The sequence below is a fragment of the Hypanus sabinus genome, chromosome 30 (genome assembly GCF_030144855.1).
Source record: "Hypanus sabinus isolate sHypSab1 chromosome 30, sHypSab1.hap1, whole genome shotgun sequence".
NCBI lineage: Eukaryota > Metazoa > Chordata > Chondrichthyes > Myliobatiformes > Dasyatidae > Hypanus > Hypanus sabinus.
Window position 1 is genome coordinate 2,196,757 of NC_082735.1, and position 26,879 is coordinate 2,223,635.

General features: G+C 41.2%; 1 protein-coding gene across 1 annotated transcript in view; it reads right to left on the reverse strand.

Annotated features, from left to right (window-relative positions):
* LOC132383377 (adhesion G protein-coupled receptor B2-like) overlaps positions 1 to 25,394 on the reverse strand; it is a 1,046,509-nt gene extending 1,021,115 nt beyond the window's left edge. Inside the window, exon 1 of the mRNA XM_059954264.1 lies at positions 24,680 to 25,394. Coding sequence (XP_059810247.1) covers positions 24,680 to 25,394 — 715 coding nt within the window. The remainder of the gene's footprint in view (positions 1 to 24,679) is intronic.
* Between the last annotated feature and the right edge of the window lie 1,485 nt (positions 25,395 to 26,879).

Consider the following 26,879-nt stretch of genomic DNA (forward strand, 5'->3'; position numbering starts at 1 on the left):
TGACATCCCTATTATCTGCCATGGGAATTTGCCTCAGTCATACTGACAGCGGTCTACATCCCCCCCCAGGCAGACGTGGAGTGTGCTGTGAATACACTGTGTGCCAACATCAGTGAACTTGAGACCAGGTATCCAGAGGCTTTGCTCATTACAGCCGGGGACTTTAACCAGGCCAACCTCAGAAAAGTGCTGCCAAAGTTATACCAACATGTCTCATGCTCCGCTAGAGGCCCGAATATACTTGACCACTGCTGCACAGCAGTTAAGGATGCCTACCATTCCATCCAACTACCTCACTTCGGAAAATCGGACCAGCAGGCTGTGCTCCTCCTCCTGGCTTACAAACAGAAACTGAAGCGGGAGGCCACGGTGTCAAATGTGGTGTCGCGTTGGACAGAGGAAACAGATGAGATCCTCCATGACTGCTTTGAATCGGTGGACTGGTTAGTATTCAAGGACTCGGCAGCTAACCTCAATGAGTATGCCTCAGCTGTCACGGACTTTATCTGGAAATGCACAGAGGACTGTTGTCTCGCAAGACGATCCGGGTATTCCCTAACCGGAACTCGGGATGAATTATGAGGTTCAGTCCCTTTTGAAGGCTAGAGCTGTGGGTTTTAGGTCCGGAGATACCAGTCGCTACATGGAATCCAGGCATGAACTCCAGAAAGCCATTAAGGGCGCCAAGAGACAATATCAAACCAAGTTGGAAGCCCAGGCTAACCAGAGGGATGCCAGTAGACTATGGCAGGGTCTAAATGAGATCACTGGGTGCAAAGAAAAGTCTGGGAATATCAATAACTGTAGTGCTTCTCTTCCTGATGTACTGAACGTATTCTATGCAAGATTCAAACAGAAGAGGATGAACCGGGCCTGGTGGCATCGAGATTCATCGTCACCGAGGAATACGTTAGAAGAACCTTCCTGAAGATAAATCAAAGGAAGGTGAAGGGCCCAGATGGCGTCCCGGGATGGGTTTTCCGGGCCTGTGCAAGCAAGCTAGCTGGAGTGTTTGCTGACACCTTCAACTGCTCCCTGCTTCAGTCTAAGATCCCCTCGTGTTTTAAGAAGGCAACGATAATCCCGGTGCCGAAGAAAAGCAAGGTGGCATGCCTGAAAGACTATCGACCTGTGGCTCTGACATCAATTGCTATGAAGTGCTTCAAGCGATTGGTTATGGCACACATCAACCATAACCTATCGGTCAACCTCGACGCTTTGCAATTCACCTACCAGAGCAACAGATCAACGGCAGATGCCATCTCTCTGGCACTACATTCCTCCTTAGTACACCTGGAGAATAAAGAAGCATATATAAGGCTCCTTTTCATTGACTACAGCTCTGCCTTTAATACCATCATTCCAAATAAACTGATTCCTAAGCTCCGGAACCTGGGTCTTAGCACTCAGATCTGCAGCTGGATCTTCAACTTCCTCACAGACAGAACCCAGGCTGTAAAAATAGGGGACAAGCTCTCCTCTACAATCACTTTGTGCATCTGTGTACTCAGCCCCCTGCTGTACTCACTGTACACCCATGATTGTGTAGCCAAGTTTTCGTCGAGCTCAATATATAAGTTTGCTGATGACACCACAATTGTAGACCATATCATGGGTATCTGAGTACAGAGAGGAAATTAAGAACCTGGTGGCATGGTGCGAAGACAATAATTTATCCCCCAATGTCAGCAAGACAAAGGAATTGGTTGTTAACTTTAGAAGGAGTAGTGGACCGCACGACCCCATCTACATCGGTGGTGCACAGGTGGAACAGGTCAAAAGCTTTAAGTTCCTCAGGGTGAGTATCACAAATGACCTGACTTGGTCTAACCAAGCATAGTCCACTGCCAAGAAGGCCCACCTTCCTGAGAAAGCTGAAGAAATTTGGCCTGTCCCCTAAAACCCTCACTAATTTTTATAGATGCACCATAGAAAGCATTCTTCTAGGGTGCATCACAACCTGGTATGGAAGTTGTCCTGTCCAAGACCAGAAGAAGCTGCAGGAGATCGTGAACATAGCCTGGCACATCACACAAACCAATCTTCCATCCTTGGACTCACTTTACACCGCACGCTGTCGGAGCAGTGCTGCCAGGATAATCAAGGACACGACCCATCCAGTCAAACACACTTTTTGTCCCTCTTCCTACCAGGAGAAGGTTCAGAAGCTTGAAGATTCATACGGCCAGATTTGGGAACAGCTTCTTTCCAACTGTAATAAGACTGCTGAACAGATCCTGACCTGGATCTGGGCCGTACCTTCCAAATATCTGGACTTGACTTGTAATACCTTACTTTCCCTTTTCTATTATCTAATTATGATTTATAATTTAAATTTTTATTATATTTACTTTGATTTGTACTTCAGGGAGCGCAAAGCGCAAAATCAAATATCACTGTGATGATTGTACGCTCTACTATCAATTGTTTGGTGACAATAAAGTAAGTAAGTAAATTACTTGGGCCAGATGGACTACATCCCAGAATCCTGAGAGGTTGCTGAAGAGATAATGGATGCATCGATCATGATCTTTCAAGAATCACTTGATTCCAGCATGGTCTCAGAGGACTAGAAGATTGTAAATGTCACTCCACTCTTTGAAAAGGGAGGAAGGCAAAAGAAAGGAAATTATTGGCTAGTTAGCCTAACTTCAGTGGTTGGGAAAGCATTGGAGTCTATTACTAAGGCTGAGGTTTCGGGGAACTTGGAGACTAATAATACAATAAGTCAAAGACAACATGGTTTCTGTGAAGGGAAACCTTGCCTGACAAATTTGGTAGAGTTTTTTGAAGAAGTAACAAGCAGGCTAGATGAAGGAGAGGCAATGGTTGCCATTTACTTGGATTTTTGGAAGGCATTTGATAAGGTGCCACAGATGAGGCAACTTAACAAGATAAAATCCTATAGCATTACAGGAAAGACTCTGGCACGGATCGAGGAACACTTAACAGGCAGCAGGCAGTGAGTGGGAATAAAAGTGGCCTTTTCTGGTTGGCTGCCAGAGACCAGTGTTGTTCCTCATGGGGTCAGTATTGGAGCCAGTGCTTTTCGTATTGTTTGTCAGTGATTTAAATAATGGAATTGATGGTTTTGTGGCAAAGTTTGCAGATAATACGAAGATAGGTAGAAGTGTAGGTAGTGCTGAGGAAGCAAAGAGTAGGACTCAGACAAATTAGAAGAATTTGCAAAAAAGTAGCAGATGGAATGTATGCTTTGGGAAATGTATGATAATGCATTTTGGTAAAAGGAAAAATAGTGTGGGTTATTATTTAAAGTTTCAAACATCAAAGATGTAGAGGGACTTGGGAGTCCTCATACAAGATCCCCAGAAGTTTAACTTACAGATTTGAGTCTATGGTAAAGAAGGCAAATGCAATGTTTGCATTTATTTCAAAGGGAATAGAATACAAAAGGAAGGAGATAATGCTTAGACTTTCTAAGACACTACTCAGGCTGTACTGTATTGTCAACAATTTTGGGCTCTATATCTCAGAAAGAATGTTGTCATTGGAGAGAGTACAGAGGATTATTATTCACAAGGATTATTCTGGCAATGAAGGGGTTAATGTATGAGAACCATTTGGCAGCTTTAGGCCTGTGCTCATTGGAATTTAGAAGAATGCATGGGGATCTCATTGAAACATACCAAATGTTGAAAGGTCAAGATAGGGTGGATGTGGAGAGGATGTTTCCTTTGGTGGGGGTATCCAGCACTAGACAGCAAGGCCTCAAAATTGAGGGACGATCTTTTGGAACAGAGTTAAGGAGGATCTTTTTATCCAGAGAGAAGTGAATCTGTGGAATGCTCTGCCACAGACTGTGATGGAGACCAATTCTACAAGTCCATGGGTATACTTAAGGTGGAAGTTGATCGTTTCCTGATCAGTCAGGGCATCAAAGGATATGATGAGAAGGCAGGTGTATGGGGTTGAGTGGGATCCTGAATCAGCCATGATGGATTAGCAGAGTAAACTTGTTGGGTTGAATGGCCTATGTCTTATGGCCATTAGGCCATAAGACAAAGGAGCAGAAGTCGGCTATTCGGCCCATCGAGTCTGCTCCGCCATTTCATCATGAGCTGATTCAATCTCCCCTTTAGTCCCATTCCCCCACTTTCTCACCATAACCTTTGATGCCCTGACTACTCAGAAACCTATCAATCTCTGCCTTAAATACACCCAATGACTAGGCCTCGAATGCCGCCTGTGGCAACAAATTCCATAGATTCACCACCCTCTGGCTAAAAAAAACTTTTTGCATCTCTGTTCTGAATGGGCGCCCTGCAATCCTCAAGTCATATCCTCTTGTACTAGACTCCCCCACCATGGGAAACAACTTAGCCGCATCCACCCTGTCCATGCCTTTCAACATTCGAAATGTTTCCATGAGGTCCCCCCTCATTCTTCTAAACTCCAAGGAGTACAGTCCAAGAGCGGTCAAACATTCCTCATATGTTAACCCTCTCATTCCCGGAATCATTCTAGTGAACCTTCTCCGAACCCTCTCCAATGTCAGCACATCCTTTCATAAATAAGGAGCACAAAACTGCACACAGTATTCCAAGTGAGGTCTTACCAGTGTCTTATATAGCCTCAACATCACATCCCTGCTCCTATACTCTGTTCCTCTAGAAATGAATGCCAACATTACATTCGCCATGTTATGGTCTAACATGGAGAATGGAGAGATCAGTGCTGAGAGCATTTAAATGCTAGGGCATTTCAAAGTAAAGGAAGAGGTAGTGTTGTCTCTCTTGAAGAGCTTTAATGTGGATAAGACCCCAGGGAGTGATGGGATATATCCATCACGCCCTGGGAAGGAAGTGAAGAAATTGCTGTGTCCATGACAAATATATCCTTTATAGCCACAGGAAAGGTCCCAGAGGACTGGCGAGTAACTAATGTTGTTCCATTGATCAAGAAGAGAACGAGGGGTAATCCAAAAAACTACAGAGCCTCATGTCAGTGGGAGAAAGTTATTGGAGAGAATACTTAGGATAGGATTTTTGAGCATTTGGAAAACCATGAATTAATCAGAGAGCAAGCATTGCTTTGTTTTGGATTTTTGGGTAAGTTGTGTCTTTGTAATTTGATTGCATTTTTTGATGAAGGTGATTGATAAAGGCAGAGCTATCGATTTTAGTAGATTTTATTAAGCTATTTGACATGGGAGGCTCATCCAGAAGAATAAGATGCATAGGATCAATAGTGAATTGGCCATTTGAAGTCAGAGCTCATAACTGGTTTGCTCATAGAAGGCAAACAGCGGTCATTGAAAGGACTTAAGGGAGTTAAGAAACTGCAAGGGTAAAAGGACCCTGATGGCAGTTATATACAGGCCTCCCAATAGTAGCTGGAATGTGGACCACAGATTAGAACAAGAAAAGAAAAGATGTGTCAAAAGGGTAATATTATGATAGTCATGAGGAGTATCGACATGCAGCTTGATTGTGAAAATCAGGTAGGCAGTGGATCCCAAATGAGTGAGCCTGATGTATGCCTACAAGATGGCTTTTTTGAGCAGTTTGTTGTTGAGGCTATTAGGGAATCAGCTGCACTGGATTGGGTATTATGTAAATAACCAGAAGTGATTAGGGAGTCCAACGAGTGGACAGTTGCAAGGCTGTGGGACCGGATGGCATCCTAGAGTGAGTACTCAGGACGTGCACAGCACAACTGGCAGGGGTGTTTACTGATATTTTTAATCTCTCCCTCTCCTGCTTCAAATTATCCACCATTATCCCTGTATCAAAAAAGACCAAGAAAACATGCCTGAATGATTGGCGCCTTGTCACACTTGCCTCAATAATAAGCAAATGCTTTGAAAGGCTGGTGAAGGATTACATCTGTGGCTTGCATCCACCCAAAATACACCCCTACAGTTTGCCTACCGATTTATTTTCACCTTACTTGCCAAAGCAACCTCGTATCTTCTTTTAGCTTTTCTAATTTTTTTCTTAAGATTCTGTTTCCATTCTTTATAATCCTCGAGCACCTTACTTACTTCGTGCTGTCTATATTTATTATAGATCTACCTCTTTTTCTGAACCAAGTTTCCAATATCCCTTGAAAATATTGGCTCTCTCAAACTTTAGACCTTTCCTTTCAACCTAACAGGAACATAAAGATTCTGTACCCTCAGAATTTCACCTTTAAATGACCTCCATTTCTCTATTTCATCCTTCCCATAAAACAGATTGTCCCAATCCACTCCTTCTAAATCCTTTTGCATCTCCTCAAAGCTAGCCTTTCTCCAGTCAAAAATCTCAACCCTGGGTCCAGTCCTATCCTTCTCCATAATTATATTGAAACTAATGGTATTGTGATCACTGGACCCGAAGTGCTCCCCAACACATACGTCCGTCACCTGACCTATCTCATTCCCTAACAGGAGATCCAACATTGCCCCTTCTCTAGTTGGTACCTCTATGTATTGCTGCAAAAAACTACCCTGCACACATTTTACAAATTCCAAACCATCCAGCCCTTTTACAGAATGGGCTTCCCAGTCTATGTGTGGAAAATTAAAATCTCCCACAATCACAACCTTGTGCTTACTACAAATATCTGCTTTCTCCTTACAAATTTGCTCCTCCAATTCTCGCTCCCCATTAGTTGGTCTATAATACACCCCTATAAGTGTTACTACACCTTTCCCATTCCTCAATTCCACCCATATAGACTCCCTAGATGAGCCCTCTAATCTATCTTGCCAAAGCACCGCTGTAATATTTTCTCAGACAAGCAATGCAACACCTCCTCCTCTTGCCCCTCCGATTCTATCACACCTGAAGCAATGAAAGCCAGGAATATTTAGTTGCCAATCACACCCCTCCTGCAACCATGTTTCACTAGTAGCTACAACATCATATTTCCAGGTATCAATCCATGCTCTAAGCTCATCAACCTTTCTTACAATGCTCCTAGCATTAAAATAGATGCATTTAAGAAACTCTCTACCTCTTCGTCTCTATTTATCCCTAATGATGCGATCAACTTTATTATCTTTTCCTTCCTTTTCCCCTACAGCTTCGGTCTGAGCGCTCCCCTTCTCTATCACCTGCCTATCCTCCCTCACACACTGTCTACTAGCTTGCTCTATTTGTGAACTAACCTCCTCTCCCCTAGTCTCTTCAAATTGATTCCCACCCCCCAACCATTCTAGTTTAAATAAGTAGCCTCAGCAAATCTCCCCACCAGGATATTGGTCCCCCTAGGATTCAAGTGTAACCTATCCTTTTTGTACAGGTCACACCTGCTCCAAAAGAGGTCCCAATGATCCAGAAACTTGAATCCCTGCCCACTGCTCCAATCCCTCAGCCACGCATTTATCCTCCACCTCATTCCATTCCTACTCTCACTGTCGCATGGCACAGGCAGTAATCCTGAGATTACTACCTTTGTGATCCTCCTTCTCAACTGCCTTCTTAACTCCTTATATTCTCCTTTCAGAACCTCTTCCCTTTTCCTATGTCATTGGTACCTATATTTACCACGATCTCTGGCTCCTCACCCTCCCACTTCAGGATATCTTGGACGCGATCAGTAACATCCCGAACCCTGGCACCAATGAGGCAAATTACCATCCGGGACTCCTGACTGCGTCCACAGAATCGCCTATCTGACCCCCTAACTATCGAGTCCCTTATTACTATTGCCTTCCTCATCCTTTCCTTACCCTTCTGAGCTACAGGGTCATACTCTGTGCCGGAGGCACGGCCACTGTTGCTTCCCCCAGGTAAACTGTCTCCCCCCAACAGTACTCAAACAGGAGTACTTATTGTCAAGTGGTACAGCCACTGATGGTATTCTCTAGTACCTGACTCTTCCCCTTCCCCCTCCTAACCATGACCCACCTGTCTGCCTCTTGGTATGACCACCCTGTCTGCCTCCTGGTGTGACCTCCCGGTGTGACCACCTGCCTGTAACTCCTCTCTATCAACTCCTCACTCTCCCTGACCAGACAAAGGTCATTGAGCTGCAGCTCCAGTTCCCTAACGCGGTACCTTAGGAGCTGCAGCTCGGTGCACCTGGTGCAGATGTGGACTTCTGGGAGGCTAGGAGACTCCAGGACCTCCCACATCCACCTCCGAGAACAGCAAGCTGCCCTCACAATCATACTTCCCCTTTTCTCAAATAACAGGAAAAACTGAAACCTAAACCTACCTTGCCTTGCCCGCTTCTGCCTAACTCCGTTGAGCCCAAACCCTTAAGCCTTCACTCTGCTCCCAGCTCACTCCACTGCCTGCAACTGATGCTGCCCACTGTATAAGGCTGTGTCCATTTTAAATCTTCCCTGCTTCACTGCCTGCCGTCACACGCCTGCGCAGTCCCACCTCTCTTATCTCGGATGAAAATAAGAAAAATTCAAGATGGCTTCCGCCGCACTCCCATTCTGATCCTCCGACTCCCTTCTCCAAATGACACTAGCAGTGTGCCAGATGTTGAAGAGTGTGATGGAAGACAAGTGAGTGCAGTTACTATTACAAGGGAGAAGGTGCTCAAAGTAACTGAAAGACCTAGGGTACATAAGTCACCTGAGCTAGACGAACTACACTCTAGGGTTCTGAAAGAGGTATTGGTAGAGATTGTGGAGGCGTAAGTAATAATCTTTCAAAAAAATAATTGGACACTGGCATGGTGCCAGAGGATTAGAAAATTGCAAATGTCATTCTACTCTTTAAGAAAAGAGGAAGGTAGCAGAATGGAAATTAGAGACCATTTAACTTAACCTCAGTGGTTGGGAGATGTTGGAGTCAATTGCTAAGGATAAAATAAGTTAATGTTTGGCATAGCATTGTGGGCAGAAAAGCCTGTATTGTGCTGTAAGTTTTCTATGTTTCTATGTTCTAAAGGATAAGCCATGATTGAATGGCAGAGCAGACTTAACAGGCTGATTGGCTTAATTCTGCTCCTATGTCTTATGTACTTTTTCTAGCTTGTGGTCTGTGATTAGTGGATCTGTACTGGGTCCTCTGCATTAGTGATGTATATAATGTATGAAAATGTAGATGTGTGGGTTAATATGTTTGTAGATGATAGAAAGATTGGTCGTGTTGTAGATAGCGTAGATGAGTGACAAAGAAAACGGTGCAATATAGATCTGTTGCACACAGTATATGGACAGAGAAATGGTAGATAAGAGTTTAACCCAGCCAAACATAAAGTGTTGTGCTTTGGTAGGTTAAACATAAAAAGACAATACATTGTTATGAGCAAGGACCCTTCCCTGTGTTGATGAGCAGAGGGTTCTTGGGGTAAAGATCAGAGGGAAAATAGAAGGATATGGACATTGTGTAGGCATTAGAGATTAGTTTAGTTAGCCATTTGAAGACTAATTTAATTGGTTTGGCACAACATAGTGGGCCAAAAGGCCTGTTCCTGTGTCGTACTGTTCTTCGTTCAATGTAAAATCCAAATGAGCACCATCCACTGCCCTTGCTTCCTCTAAATTTTTCGTTGCCTCCTCAAAGCAACCAAGGCTTGTCAAAGAACAAAGAACAATACAGCACAGTACAGGCCATTCAGCCCACAATGTTGTGCTGACCCTTAAACCCTGACCCCCCCCCATATAACCCTCCAACTTAAATTCCTCCAAATACCTGTCTAGTAGTCTCTTAAATTCCACGAGTGTATCTGCCTCCACCACTGACTCAGGCAATGCATTCTACGCACCAACCACTCTCTGAGTAAAAATCCTTCCTCTAATATCCCCCTTGAACTTTCCTCCCCTTACCTTAAAGCCATGACCTCTTGTATTGTGCAGTGGTGCCCTGGGGAAGAGGTGCTGGCTGTCCACTCTATCTATTCCAATCTCTATCTATCTATTCCTCTTAATATCTTGTATACCTATATGGTAAAGAGCCATACTGAATGAAAACAGTGTATTTCCATGTATGTGCTCAAAAAGCTGAAGGACCTAAAGGTAGATAAGTCACCTGGACCAGAGGAACTTCACCCTAGAATTCCGAAAGAGGTAGCATTAGAGATTGTGGTAGCATTAGAAGTGGTATTTCAAAAATCATTGGACTTTGGCATGGTGCTAGAGGTCTGGAAAGTTACAAAATGTTACTCCACTCTTTAAGAAAGGAGGAAGGCAGCAGGAAGGAAATTATACACTTACTAAGTTAAGAGCCCATGGTATTACAAGAAAGTTACTAACATGGTTAGAGCATTGGCTGATTGGTAGGAGGCAGCAAGTGGGAATAAATGGATCCTTTTCTGGTTGGCTGCCAGTGACCCGTGGTTTTCTGCAGAGACTGGTGTTGATAGCACTTCTTTTTATGCTGTATATAAATAAATTAGATGATGGAATGGATGGCTTTGTTGCCAAGTTTGCAGATAATACCAAAATAGGTGGAGGTGGTGTTGAGGAAACAGGTAGGATGCAGAACGACTTAGATTAGGAGATTGAGCAAGAAAGTGGCAAATGAAATACATTGTTGGAAAATGCATGGTCATGCGCTCTAGTAGTAAAAATATATGTGCAGACTATTTTCTAAATGAGGAGAAAATCCAAGAATACTAGATGCAGAAGGATTTGGGAGTCCTTGTGCAGAATACCCTGAAGATTAACTGGCAGGTTGAGTCAGTGGTGAGAAAGACAAATGTCATGTTAGCATTCATTTCAAGAGGTCTAAAATACAAGGGCAGGGATGTGATGCTGAGGATTTATAAGGCACTAGTGAGGTCTCACCTTGAGTATTGTGAACAGTTTGGACTCCTCGTCTTAGAAAAGATGTGCTGGCATAGGAGAGGGTCCAGAGGAGGTCCACAAGGATGATTCCAGGAATGAAAGGGTTATCATACGAGGAACATTTGATGGCTTTGGGTCTGTACTCGCTCAAATTCAGAAGGATGAGGGAGGGATCTTATTGAAATCATTTGAATGTTGAAATGCCTAGACAGTAGATATGGTGGGGGAGTCTAGGACAAGAGGGCACCGCCTCAGGATGGAGGAGCACCCTTTCGAAACAGACATGTGGAAAAATTTCTTTAGCCAAAAGGATGGTGAATTTGTGGAATTTGTTGCTACCTGCAGCTGTGGCAGCCAGGTCGTTGGGTGTATTTAAGGCAGAGATTGATAGGGTCTTGATGGGTCACGGTATCAAAGGTTATGGGGAGAAGGCTTGGTTGAGGGGATGATAAAAAAAAGGACCAGCCATGATTGAATGGCGGAGCTGACTTGATGGGCCAGATGGCCTAATTCTGCTCCTGTATCTTATGGTCTTGATGTACATGTGATAAATTAAACAATCAACTGTCAAGGGTACTTTGAAAATATTTCTAACTTCAACCTACTTCAACCTGTGGTTAGCACCTGCTTTAAAAAAACACATTATCATCCAGATGCCAAATAAAAACAAGGTAAAATACAGCAGGGGTCAGTGGCCAGATTACCTTTGTTACACTATTTAAATTTTTCAGTGTTAGTCCCATTCTCCTGGATGTTTCACTGAATGAATTCATAATGACTTGGCATGCTGCCTCCAAACATGTAAATATACACGCATCAGGTGCAAATTACACTTTGACTGATAAAATCCGGATGCCCTTGATTCTAGAATGGATCAGTTTCCCATTAGCTCTATAGATTACTACATTCCAGAGAAAAGCTTTTTGAAGCAAACTACAGCAATGAGATGAAAATGATGAGATCTGTTGTGGCAATGATACAGCATTAAGGTTTGATTTGTAATAAATCCATTGGTTTTGATTCATAGTTTGCTGACCTTCATGAAATGGACATTGAATGGAAGCAAATTTCTGCAGGTAGCCATACTTGACAGCTTCATTGAGGTGATAGTTGATATTGTTTCCTGCTTTCCTGCTGTGTCATTCAGTGAACATATAATAAAAAATGGCAGAGTAATGGAATAGATTACATGTAGATACCATACAATTACAATACAAATATTGAATAGCCTAGACATTTGTCCTGCACACATGATATAATATCCAATGATCATACAATGTTCACAAGTAAATCTCATTAATTGAAAAGCCAAAATCTACTGATATAAATTTATATTGTTTAAAAAAACTGAACACAAACTTAAGGGACAGCAAATCATCTTCTATTTTGATACATTGATGGTCTTGAGACACAATAACTTAAATAATTTCTAATAATCAGGTTTTCCATTATGTGACAGAACTGACCCATTTTGAAGTAAGATTATCCACCTACAATATTAAGTTTTACTCTCTCCAGAGATTCTAGCAATCTGCTGAGAATATCATGTGTTTTCTTTTATTTCTGATTTCCAGCAACTTCTATTTTGCATTGGCAGCTCCAGGAAGCTTTTTTATTTTCTCTCTCTCCCCTAATAATCCTTATGTTTATACTTCTGGCAGGTACTTTATAATTCACTTGGTAACACATAAAGCAGTCAACAACCTTGTCCTCCATCCTTATCTCACTAGAACACTAGAATGCTAAGGCACAGTACAGGCCCTTCAGCCCTCAATGTTGTGCCAACCCATATATTCCTTAAAAAATGTACAAAACCCACACTACCCCGTAACCCTCTTGTTCCTTTTGTTCTCTCCATCATTTCTGTCTGTGCAACAAACTGTTCCTTTATTTCTTTAGCTCAGAAGAAGGTTATTTGCCCGCAACATTAAATGTTTCTTTCCTGTGGATACACCCAGGTTTGCTGAGTATCTCCACCATGCTCTGTTTATATTAAATAAATCTCAATTCTGTGTGATATGATCTTCAATTAAATTTGGTAAATATCCCAAGCAACTAAATGTTTTCAGTTTGTTTGATCTTAAAATAAACATACTTTTTGATCATTCTCCATGTCAATTATGTTATCCATTGATCCTTTTTCAATCTGCCAATTTACCATCTAGGATGTAAAAATAAATTTTAACGCTAGTGAAAGCTTATTTTGGATCAGAGTATCAGCACATACATTTTCAATGTAATTATTTACTGTGTAATATTTTCCAAGATCACACCATCATGGCTTTAGATCCCAAATGGAATTCCTCTCTCACCTTATCTCTTTTCCTGCCCATCGCCTCCTTCTGGTGCTCTTCCCCCCTTTTCTTTCTTCCATGGCCTTCTGTCCTCATCTATCAGACTATCCCTTCTCCACCCCTGTATCTCTTTCACCAATCAACTTCCCAGCTCTTAACTTCATCCCTCTCCCTGCCAGTTTCATCCATCACCTTGTGTTTCTCTTTCCTCTTTCCCACCTTTTAAATCTAATCCTCATCTTCTTTTCTCCAGTACTATTGAAGGGTTTCAGTCTAAAACATTGATTGTACTTTTTTCCATACATGCTGCCTGGTCTGCTGAGTTCTTCCAGCATTTTCTGTGTGCTGCTAAGATAAGCAGACATAAGTTCAGAGGTGCAGGAGCTAAAGAAGCAGCAGACCATTCACTTGGTCAATCTTCAACACCTTCTCTGCCCATATCCGTAAATGATCTGCATTCCACTGTATTGTTTGATAGTCCTTCACAGAATCCACAATTCCATCAATCTTGGTGTCATCCTTAAACTTGCTAATCTGCATGCCTACATTTTCATCCATATCTTTGATATATATCACAAATAATAGATGTCTGAGCACAAATCCTTGCTCCATCCAGACACAATCACAAACTTCCACCCCAACTATGTGCTATGGGCAAAACAGTTCCAAATCCAAATTTGCAATCCATACTGGAACTTATGCATCTTTATCTTTAGAATCAACCTGCCATGATGGACCTTTTCAACTGCCATACTCCCATCCATGTAGATAATGTCCACTGCTCCTTTATCACTTCTCAAAAACTATCAAGTTTGTAAGGAAAATCCTTCCCTGCAAAAAATAAAACATGCATTTTGTCCCTAAGCAGAGCATGCCTATCCAAATACATATAAATCACGTCCCTCAGTATCCGGTCCAATAGCTTCCTTTCCACTCTATTACTATCTGAATTATCTATTGTCTTTCTTATTTGTTGTTCGCTAATCCTTGGGGACCTCCCCTACATATACTAATGAGAACACAATCTCTTCACTTGTTTCTTTCAATATGTTGGGATTTATGTCATCAGTCCCCAGGATTTTATCTATCTTATTGCTTTTCTGAACACCCAGCACTACCCTTTAATCTAAAAATGTCCCAGCACATTAGCATGTAGCAGGAAAGAGTTAGATTTGATTTTTTTCTTGGTGTATGGTAGAACAAAATGGTAAATTCGTAAGACAAAATGAATTAAGTCTGGAATTTTTTGAGGAACTACCGGAGGACCAGTCCCTTGAAATATTTTTAGAACTTAGTGTGAGTACTAGTCTTCAACTCCAAGTGTAGATAATGCTGGATAACGTGTTTGTCCAGGGAAGGGAAGATGGTTCTGCAGGAGTAGATACCAGCTGGTACTGTCCATAGTAGAGTATTAGGATGAGGTGTCTTGAAGATTATAAAAAGGACAATTTCATTGTGCAATTGGGAATCTTAATCACAAGTAGTGCAAAAATTGGATAGACATTGAGAAACAGACAGAGACAAACACAATGCATAAGAATTTTTCCGTAAGTTTCCCTATCCTGATGTTAAACTCACTGACCGTTAATTAATTAGCTCATGATACCACATATACTGATTTTCAGTTATCTGGCAGCTCGCCAAGATTTCAACATTTCTATCGGAGTTCCAACAATCTGTCCTCTATAGCAAGCTTTTTATACTTTTCATCGGACCCTGGGGATTTATCTATTCTTAAGCCCACTGAGATATCTAATATTTCATTTTAAATTCTAGAATTCCATCATCCCCCTCCCAGAATTCTGTAACCATAACATCATTTTCTATTACAAATAAAGATGCAAAATATTCAGAATCAGATTCAGGTTTATTATCATCGGCATGTGTCATGAAATTTGTTAACTTAGCAGCAGCAGTTCAATACAATACATACATAATATAGAAGAAATAAATAATCAAAAAATAAAGCCTTACAGCTGTTAAAGCATTAAAGGAATTCTCCAGTTCCATGCACCCTAATGCTATTTTGGTTCTGAATGGGCATAACTCTTCTCCTTAGTCTTTCCTTTAACATAAATTACTTTGGGATTTTCCTTAAACTTGTCTTGAGCTTCCAGCTGGGTACAGATATCAATTATAACCAACAATTTGATGACAAATTCTGCCATCTTCTTCAGGGGTGATGCCTAAGCATGTCTAGACTGGTGGTATTTATACCTCCATAGTCTGTCCTTCCTGATGACTCCTCATCCAATTAGGTTTCCACTCACCCATTTTGCTTACAATTGAATTCCAATTCTTACTTAGAGCAAGACATACATCTTTGTTAAAATTCTTTCCTCCAGGTTTATTTCAAAGGCTTCCTTTACCAGACGGTCCCAAATGCCATTGGCGTGGCACAGTAGTTTAGTGCCATTGAAGTCAAATCTATGGTCATTGCAAATGCAGTGTTCTGCTACCACCAACCGGATACATATCCTGTGCTTCTTGTTGCAGGTTTCCATTGTGCATACTGTCTGGTTGATATATGCTGCTCCATATTCACAGGGAATCATGTAAGTGCCAGCCGACCTGAGTTCCAGGACATTTTTGACCCACATAAGCTGTAACTTGAGCTTTCTTAAGTGTTTGTTGATGGTATCAATCTGGTATTTCTTTAGGATCCTGGCAATCCTTCCAGATCCATGGAAATATAGGGGAGGCAGCTGGTAGCTCTTCGTTGTTAGGTTTCCTGGTTTCTCTGTCAACCTTTTTATTTCATTCGCCTCGTAGCCATTCTGTAGGAATGTCAAGCGTAACTGTCTTACTTCCTTTGGGTCCGAAATAGTTTTCAAATGGTTAATCAAAATAGAAAGAACCGCTCTACAGTGGGAGGCACAATGGTGGCTGTTATTGTTGTGTTATCAGTCCATAGGAGTGGGTTTCGGATGGAGGCTACCATCCGGTTTGCATCATATTAGAACGTCCAGGAAGGGGAGGCACCATTCTTCTCCTTTTCCATCGTAAATTGAATGTTTGTGTGTATACTGTTCAGATGGTCCTGGAACTGTTGGGAGTGCCTGGAGACCAAGAGGCCGCACTACGAAGGTGTCATCAACATATCTGAAGAAGCATTTGGGGCATAAGCAAGATGAATTCAGAGCCCTCTCGTCCAAAGACCTCCATGTAGAAATTAGCAATAGCCAGAGACAAAGGCAATCTCATGGCTACTCCATCCTTAGTAGTTCTCTTATATAGTAAGAACATTGATGTAAGGTGTGTTCAAAGTGTCAATGATACCCTTTTCAAACCTTGACCACAGGAGGACCAAGTTGTCCTTACTGAGAACTCCCATGAACAGGGACACTTCTTCTTCTCCTTCTTCTTCTTCTTCGTCTAGTTTTACGATGGTTGGCACCCAGCTTAATGGTGCATTACCGCCACCTTCTGCTCCTGAGTGTGCAATAGACTTATCCTCCCATCTTTAGCCATCCTGGTACTCTATTCCTGTTGATCTGTCATATCCTATTAAAAAAAACCCTGTACCCCTTAAGAAAGCCAAAAACACCCTAACCTGTGTTCTCTCACCCATGCCCAGCAACCCTTTTAATGTGAATTCCTGCACCCCCAGTTCCCTTAGATTAATTCTCATCAACTCTCTCTGTATCCCATACTTCCCATAACTCAGAATTACATGTTCTAATGACCTCTCTTCCTGACCCCATGTCAAAACTGACCATTATGGTACCTGGTTCAGCTGGATGTTAGCTATCGTTTCAACGAAGTCAGTTGAATTTGTGATGTGATGCTCACAGACCCCCAACAAAGGGAGACAGCTTGGCCATTAAATGCTTAGTGAGGTAGTAAGTCAGTGAATCTATCCCACTAATGATAGACCTCGGGGGAACCCTCCTTGTGTATTTTAGGGAGCTTGTAAGGTCTTGGTGGTACCAGTGCCTCAGGCAGAATTGTCTGCTGGCAGTCTGGACTTCTTCAGTAAAGCAGGGGACATCATGATGGAATATGTGAGATCCTACTGCAGAACTCTGTAGGTGGGATCATCCAATATCCATTAGACTTTACTCTGGTACAGGTGTCCCCACTTTACAAAGGCAGAGTGTTCCTATGAAACCTTTCTTAAGCCAAAATGGCGTAAAGCAAAGAACCATTAATTTATATGGGAAAAATTTTCTTAAAAGCGAAAATCCTCGTTGTAATGCGAAAACAGGTTACTAATGTAGGTCTTTTCTAAAAAGCGAAGTGGTGTAAAGTGAACATTCGTAAAGCGGGGGACACCTGTATTCCTCAGAGGAAATCAGGACCATTGCATTTCTTACTATCTTTCCTTTCCATTAGTCCTGATGAAGGGTCTCAGCACGAAACGTCGACAGTGCTTCACACTATAGATGCTGCCTAGCTTGTTGTGTTCTACCAGCATTTTGTGTGTGTTGTTTGAATTTCCAGCATCTGCAGATTTCCTCATGTTTGCCATTGCATTTCTGTTGTCTGCTGGTAAAGTCATGACGGCTGGAGCACCTGGATGCCATTCACTCTACTTTCAATTTCAGCAAAACAACTCATTTTGGGGCAATGCAGACCTCTATCCTTATCTTCTCTGCAGCACCTACTGGTAGTTTTTAGATTTCTTGTTCTACTCCACCAATGCAGTCCCAATAGGTTATAACCCTGGGGTTCGGAACGAAGTTTAGCCTCTTGATGAGGACTGATCTAGTCACTTTGTCGCTGCTTTGCCCAGTTTGATTGATGACAGTCCTTTCTGGGTCCAATGGTGGGATGGTTGCACTTTGTTTGGACAGTTTGTTGTATTTTCTGACCTGTCTCGCAGCGTTCCTTTGTGAAACTAGTTCACCTTGAGCAGTGGTGGACCTGTTGATGTATTCCCAATCACCAAGAGATAAGAGGGCTGAAAATTCCAGGTGAAGAGACAGTGGTCTGTTCGCTTTGATGTCCAGAGCAGATCTAATGTAATGGATATACTCCCTATTCAATGCTTGGCTAGCTCGTCATAGAATGCATTTAGCCTCTGAGAAACCACCGGGGGACACAACCTCACAAAGCTAGTCCTTGTCTTGGCATCTCAGAAGGAAGGCTAAAGAAGAAAGAAGCCTCGCCTTCTCATTACACAATTATTCAAAGTGATGAATGTTGCAGTGAACTTCTTGCCTGTTGAGGTAAATGAAAAATAATCTAGTGCTTTATCTTGTATATGATGAATAAACACTTCCCGGGCTTCCAACTGGGTACAGGTATCAATTATAACAACATTATGATGACACACTCTGCCATCTTCTTCAGGAGGATGCCTGGGTTTGTCTTCCCTATATTTCTAAGGATTCTGGAGGGATCACCACGATCCTGAAGAAATATATTGCATTAATAGCATCCACAAATCCTTAAGGAAGCTCAAGTCACAGCTTATGTGGGTCAAAGATGACCTGGGACTCAAGTCATCTGGTGTTTACAGGATTCCCTGTGAATGTGGAGCAGCATATATTGGCTAGACCTGCACAGTGGAAACCCACATCAAGGAGCACAGGAGGTGTATCCATCTGGGTTACCTAGAGAAATCGGCAGTTGCAGAACACTGCATTTGCAATGGCCATAGGATTGACTTCAATGGAACAAAACTACGCCAATGGCTTTTGGGACCACTTGGTAAAGGAAGCCTTTGAAATAAAACTGGAGGAAAAAATTTGAAAGAAGACTGAGGTCTCACTCTAACTCTTGTTTCTCTAACTTCTGGTGGTTTCTCTTCCTTCTTTCTTGGATATTTTCCTTTCTGGCTCCCTCTTTCCTCTTCTCTTCTTTTCACCCACTCATTATCTTCCTCTGGTGCCACTCTTCCTTCATTTTCTCCCATAGCTCATTACCTTTTCCTATCAGATTCCTTCTTCTTCAGCTCTTTACTTTTTCTACCTATCACCTCCCAGCTTCTTAAACCCACTCTCCCCGACACCTGGTTTCACCAATGACCTGCTTTCCCTTTCCACCTTCTTATTCTGGCAGCATTCCTCTTTCCCTTTCCTCTCCAGTTCTGATGAAGGTTCTAAGCCCAAAATGTCAATTGTTTATTTCTCTAGCTGCTGTCTGATTGAATGAGTTCCTCCAGCACCTTGCATGTGTTCCTCAAGATTTCTAGTTTCTCCAGAACCTGTTGTGTTAATGTAAACACCAATCACTTGACAGATGGCTTCTGCACATGCTAATATGGTGGTGGAGAGGGCATATGGCCCCTTCATTAGATTCAATGATTGGGAAGTTTTGTTGCAGCTTTATGAGGTTCTGGTTGGGCCACATATGGAATATTGTGTTAGATTCTGGTTGCGCCCATTCTGGGTGGAGAAATGTGGAGACATTGAGAGGGTGCAAAAGAGCTTTACTTTACCAGGATTCTGTCTGGATTAGAAGACATGTGCCATAAGGAGAGACTGGAAAAATTTAGGCTGTTTTCTCTCGAGGAGAGCTAATAGACAATTAAAAGATAATGAGAGGTATAGTTAGAATAGACAGAAGGTATCTTATTAACTGAGTCAAAATATCTTATATATTAGAAGGCATTTAAGATGAAAGGGGTTAAGTTCAAAGGAAATGTGTGGGGCAACTTTTTTAAAGAACTACAAAGAATGGTGGATGTTTGAAGTGTCCGACTGAGCTACGTAGCATTGATAATTGTTTTTGTTATTATTTAGTAGTTTTCTGATCTGAATGGGATGTAAAGAACTTTTTTATTATCAGGTTCCCTGCCCAGGAGGCAAACTGCCTTCTTGACAGACATTTCCCACAGTTCCGGGACCTGCTCTCTCCATCATGCACAGATATACCTTCTGTATTCAATTTCTTTATTTCCCACAGCTCTGGCCCCATTTACTGCCCTGTGTCTCTCACTTATTTGCCTTATCTCAGAACACTCGAGAGGAGGTGAAAGGCTGGGAACAAGTAGAGAGAGCATTACATAAAATAAAATAGTTTGTGGACTCTCTACAGCCAATGACTATGGGTCTAATCCTGACTGGCAGTGGAGTATTGTTTACTGTCATTTAAGTATATATAATCTTATAATGTATATAGGAACAAAACATTTCTCCAAACCAGGGTGTAAAGCTCAGTAATACACGTAACTCATGATAACTTATGAAGGTAAAGATAACATTCACAAATGGATCACACATAAATAATAAGCTAAAGTGCCTAAATTAAGTATTATAAGGTATGAAACAGATTAACCAGTGACACTTTGAATTTGATATCACAGGGAGTTCAAAAACATAAAGGTCTGCTGGCAGAAACCGTTTCCCATTGGGACTGTTCTTGTTTTAATGCATCATAGTCTCCTGCCTGATGGTACAAAGTTGATCGCTGAATGGATGGGTGGGATCCTTAATAATACTTAGGGCTCTGTATATGCAGTGCTCCTGTTAAGTGTCCTTGATGATGGTAAGGAGACCCCTAAGATCCTCTCAGCTGTTCTCCTAATCCTTTGTAGGGACTTCTGGTCCGACGCTCGGTTTCTCCCATACCAGGTAGGGATAAAACTTATCAGGATGCTCTCAATGGTGCTCCTGTAAATTGCAGAATTGCAGTTAAGATGCTGGTGGGGGAGGGCGTGGTGGAGAGGGGATCCTTGCTTGCTCTAATCTTAGGAAGTGGAGGCACTGCTGTGCCTTCTTGTTCAGAGAAGTGATATTATTGGACCAAGTGAGGTTATCCATGACGTGAACTCCCAAGAATTTGGTGCACTTAACTCTCTCTACAGAGAAGGCATGTTTTTGCAGAGAGGGATGGTTCATTTTCATCTTCTCTAAGTCCACAACAATTTCCTTGGTCTTTTCCCTGTTCAGACTTAAGTTTATTCTTCTCACACCAATCTATCAGCCACTCCACTTTCTCTCTGTACTCTGACTCATTATCATTGTTGATGAGGCCAACCACTGTTGAGTCATCCTCAAACTTGATGACATGGTTTGAGCTGAATCTGGCATCATAGTAATGCATCAGCAGTGTGAGTAACAGTGGTCTGAGCAGACAGCCCTTGGGAGCACTAGTGCTCAGCATAATGGGACTAGAGATATTGCTACCCACTGACTGTGGCTTTTCTGTTAAGTCCAGTTGCAGAGGGAGATGTTGAGACCCAACAAGGACAGTTTTCTTATCGGTTTCTGTGGTATAATGGTGCTTAACACTGAATTGATGTCTATAAACAGCAAGCTGTCATATGAGACCCATTAAAAAGTAGACAGAACAAAATAGAAGCAGAGGCTGTTGCATTGTCAGTGGATTGATTCGAGTGATAAGCAAATTGGAAAGGGTCCAATGCAGCCGGGAGTAAGGCTTTAATGTGCTCCATGACTAGCTGTACAAAGCATTTCATAATGGTTGATGCCAATGCCACTGGACGATAATCATTTAGGTAGATTACTGTCATCTCCTTTGGCACCGAAATAATGGACTGGAAGGGGACAATGGACTGTTCCAGAGAGATGCTCTCTCAAGTTGACTCAAGTTCTTCAAGATGGTGGCGCGACGCAGTTTGCAGCAGCCTATCCAGAGTTGATATCTGTTATTTGTTAAGCGGGGTACCGTGCATAATCCTAATCTGATGAAAAATGAATGTGGCAGCATGGAGGAACATCTGGAAATCTCCAGGAAGACCTTCTTCGTTGCTGTTGTGAGGTCCGGGTCTCTGCTGGGAAAAACAGGCCCCCAGTTCTTGGGGTTGCGTAGCGGTGGCCGGTGGCGGAGGCATCGTAGTGCGCTCGGCAGAGGATGGCGCTCAGAGAGGCTGTGCTGGAGGGGATGGTCGGAGGCTCGGAGATTTGACGGACTCGGAGCCTGCTGCGGTCAGGGTGCCTTCATTGTGTGCTGCGTCTGCGAGACTGAGTCTGGCAGGGCCATGGAAGTCCATAGCGGGGGTATTCCCTTCTGCTGCCTGCATGGGATGATGAGTCTATCGGGACCCTGAGGACTTGTGGAAACTGTGTTGTGGTTTCTTTCGAACTTATAGTATTTTAGCATCTTTGGACTATTTTTTACTGTGCCCATGGTCTCTTTTTTATCAGCTATGGTATTGTTTGCACTGTTGTAACTATATGGTTTTGTGTAGGTCTTGTAGCTTTAGGTATTGGCTTATTGGGTGGTAGAGTTGGTCTCCTGACTTGGTGTATCTGGGTAGTCTTGTTTTGTCTGGTGGGTTTGGAACTCCTTTCCAGGGAATGCGCTAAGTTGGTAGCGCGATATTAATAGGCAGCAGCCTCTCCGGACTGGATTTGGGGATTGCCAAACGTTATGTGGATTTTCTGGTGTAGTCTGTTTTGTTGTGTGCTTTTGTGATATCATTTTGGAGGAACGTTGTTTCATTTTTTAACTGCATTGCATTGTGGCTTCTAAATGACAATAAACTGAAATTCAATTCAATTCAATTCAAAGTTGGATATATCAGAGTGAATCTGATAGAACCACCCAGCTTGGTGAGATGGGGAGATCAATATAGTACTGCATGGGAGGACACACGATTCTCCTATCCAAGGCACAATTTGTGTTTCTGGAAGAGGGAAAGTGTTATGTAAGCTTTGTTAACTGGAATAAGAGTTAACATATTGCTTGCTGGTTCTTGCAGCCACAATGGTGTAAGCAGCACATTTACTGAAAAGTATATTCAAATATATAAATTAAAGCTAAGGCGCATTCTTAGGTTTTGTAGAACCTAATTTAGAACACAAAAATCATTTAAATCAGCGTTTACATTTTCAAGTAATTTTCGTGATTGTAATATGCTAAACATTAGCTATTACTTCCAAATTCTGATTTCTTCAGATCTTGACAGCTTTATTAATTCTTCAATTTATTTTTTCATAAATTATAAAAATCTAGTAGTGTTGCAATTTCATATAAAAGAGGTGAAGGTGTAATCAGACAAGCTGGTGGAATCAGCAAATGCATAGAAGATGTTATTTAGTGCAAAAAAATGTCAAGCATATTTTAGAGGGAAGGATGAGAAAAGACACTAGAGCTCAACATCTTGAAAAGTGGACAAAGACAGAAATCTGGGTCTTATATAGCACAGCATAATAAAAATTGTAGCACCTGTTGAAAAAGTCATTAAGGAAAAGCACTGGGATGTTGAGCTTTAAAAATTGAGCAGTGAGTACTAAGTAAGGAACTTAATAATTATCAAACACTAATGATTCCATTTATGAAGAGTAGACTGTTGAAGCTGGGTTGGTTGCCAAGAAACAAATGAGATTATGATTTTGTAAAACCACTAATGGTAGGGGAATGCAGCTAAACATAAATTACTCCCATTGAAGGGGGCTTACAGGAGTGAGATATGTCAACTAGTGGAGTGGTGCCACAGCAACAACCTGGCACTCAACATCAGTAAGACGAAAGAGCTGATTGTGGACTTGCGGAAGGGTAAGACGAAGGAACATATACCAATCCTCATAGAAGATTCAGAAGTGGAGAGACTGAGCAGTTTCAAGTTCCTGGGTGTCAAGATCTCCAAGGATCCCAAAATATCGATGCAGTTATAAAAAAGGCAAAACAGCGGCTATACTTCTTTAGGAGTTTGAAGGGATTTGTCAGCAAATGCACTCAAAAATTCTACAGATGTACCATGGAGAGCATTCTGACAGGCTGCATCACTGTCTCGTATGGGTGGGGGCTATTGCACAGGACTGAAAGCTGCTGCACAGGGTTCTCAATTTAGTTGGCTCCATCTTGGGTACTAGCCTACAAAGTACCCAGGATATCTTCGAGAAGCGATGTCTCAGAAAGCCAGTGTCCATTATTAAGAATCTCTAGCACCCAGGGCATGCCCTTTTCTCACTGTTACCATCAGGTAGGAGGTACAGAAGCCTAAAGACACACACACAGTGATTCAGGAACTGTTTCTAACCCTCTGCCATCTGATTCCTAAATGGACTCTACCTCATTTTTAAAAAATATATAGTATTTCTAGTTTCTGCACAATTTTTAATCTATTCAATATATGTATACTGTAATTTATTATTATTATTATCATTTTATTTTGTGATTTTTTTTCTATATTGTGTATTGTATTGAACTGATGCTGCTAAGTTAACAAATTTCACGTCACATGCCGGTGATAATAAATCTGATTCAGATTCTGGTGGAAAAAGGGATATTTAAAGAGGGTGATTGGCAAAATAATCCAACATGAACCAAAGTGCCATAAATAATTTTTTTGTTTGTAATTAGGATCTAGAATGCATATATAGTAGAGAAGCAAGATTCAGTTTCAGCATTCAAAAGGGAGCAAAAGTATTTGAAAGAATTAACAGAGCTATGAAAGAGGATTAGAGAGTAGGACCAACTGGATTGCTCTTACATCTGGGCAGGTCATTTAGACTCAGTGAATAGTGATTTTGTGACTTAGTTGCCCTAAACTCATTCCACAAATGATATCCACAAATTATTTCTGTTTCATCTTTAACTCATCTGAGTTACTTTGCATTTTATTGATACCATCAAGTAAATTACACAATAACTGATGGTAGTAAGTGAATTAGAGTGTAAAATAATTTTTGAATTATAATTATGCACATAATTTATACTTAATTTCTTGTTCATTTTCATCTGAAGTATTAAGATTATAATTTATATCACAGACTGAATGACATTCTTAAAACATTCCAAAATAAAGCTGCGCAAAACAAAAATATACACTTACCAACTGTTGCTGCAGAGTTTTTAACATTCAACTCATTAACATTCTTAGAAAGTAATTTCGATGACACAATTTCATTCTTGAGAATAGGTAGTATTGTGGTTGAATCTGACTCATTTTCATACATGTCAGGACATCGACAACCTGAGTAATTAATTCCACATGGTTCATGGTGATTTCTGTTGCGCAAGCAGCTCTCAAACCAATGACATAATATTCCACAGCCAAACTGGCTGGAATTCTCATTATTCAGTAAAATAACCTCCAATAATTGAAATTCAATTGCATTTTTTCCTAGTTCATTCAAAACTGATTCAGAAGTCAGACAAAATTGTACAAAATCTTTATCAAATTGTAAAAATGTAAACAAGTTATTTGTTTCGCATAAGTTAATAGCATCATAATCGATATAATCCAATGTGCTGCAAGTCTGATTCGGAATGTAGTGATCCAACTGAAGTACCATCAGAGAGATATGGTAGCAAATTTGTTTCTCCTTGTGAAATTTTACGTAAATTGTATACTTTGTTGGATCTGGGTTTTCAATGGTCCAGGAACAACCAGAAAAAGCTTCAGGGAATGTGTCTTGAAGGGAGAATGATCTGTATTGAATTCCAGTTGTCAATGTGGAACATATGTTTTCACTAACATCAAACCCCAATGTAAGTAGAACAAGGGACAACAACACAGATAATATCAGGCGACGAGCAGTGTTCATCCTATGTCATGTGTCCTGAAATGAGATGGAATAAATGTTATCAATAAAATTGCAAGGTTCCATATTACTGAGACTTCTGCATCATATATTTCATTAATAGTATTTTAATGAGGGCAACCATATCAGAAAAAAAGAGCAACTGTCATCGATAATTTTTTTAAGAGAAAGATAGTTCTGACAAGCTTAGAAATATTTCACATAGGATAACCGATGTCACTTTGCATCGTAAATCACTTTGATCATCACTATGAGATTAATTAAACTTTGCAAGTCAAAAAGTATTGTAGATCCATGAGTTCAGCATCATTCTCTGAATAAGCCTCAATGTAAGCTTTTGTTATAGCGAGCCATTACCACCTCTTGACATTAAGATTGTTATCAAAAATAGCCTTCATCCAAATTTATCACTTTCAGGAGTGATATCTATCAAGCTGAAGATAGAAATACAAGCTGAATTTAGACTCCACTTTGTCACCAGTGGATACATACATTCTCAGTACAGTGGATTCTGGAAGATTGGGCCATCCGTTATTCAAGGCAGCCATTTATTTGGGAAAACTCTGAAAGAATAAAACCTAATCGAGAAAATAGCTGAAGTTCCCTTGTTTATTTGAGACACTATGCTGCTTAATTGGGGCAGGACACTGCTGCTGAACAGTTTCGAACTAGTGTCAGTCACATGTACTTGTGCGGCCATACAACACTGTGCTTTGAGCCAACAGTATTTAAATAGCATCAGTTACATGTTTGTGTTGAAAAAGTGATACTTGTCACTGATAGTTAATGTGAAATAAGCATAAGACAAGTTGGAACAGCTTTTCTCATTGCACTTTCAAGCATTCAAGCTTGGAGATAGCAGAAATAGCTGGGAGTGAAAATGAAACAACTTCATTACTTAGAGTTAGAAACTATGGAGAATTTGAAGGTATCAACAATTACCTTCAGTTGCAATGAAAATGTAGATTTGGAGGATGCAATCAACAACAGCTTTCTATGAGGGTAATCCTTTATCTGCACTGATTTTGCTCATTTACAGTCAAAAGAACACAAACCGGATGAATTCCTCCATTGATGTATACACAGTTTTACAGTACTGTGGTCATATTGGTAGTTCTATTTTGCTCTGTATTTCATTTAAATATATAACTTGTAACTCAGTTTGTCTATTTTTAATACCTTTTTAACTATTTCCATGAAATTTTGGCTAATTGGGGCAGTCACTTAATTGGGCCAAAATGTACTGGTCCTGATGTATTCCAATTAACCAGAATTCACTGTATTACATTTAAACTCATCAAAATAGTCATTTTGAATAAACATCCATAAGACTAAGATGCATGGGACCCTCAATGACTTGGCGATTTGGATAGTCACAGTGCGAAGAAGTTTGTGAACCCTGTAGAATTTTCACTTTTCTGCATAAATATGACCTAAAATATAATCAGATCTTCATGGAAGTCCTAAAACTAGATAAAGAGCACCCAA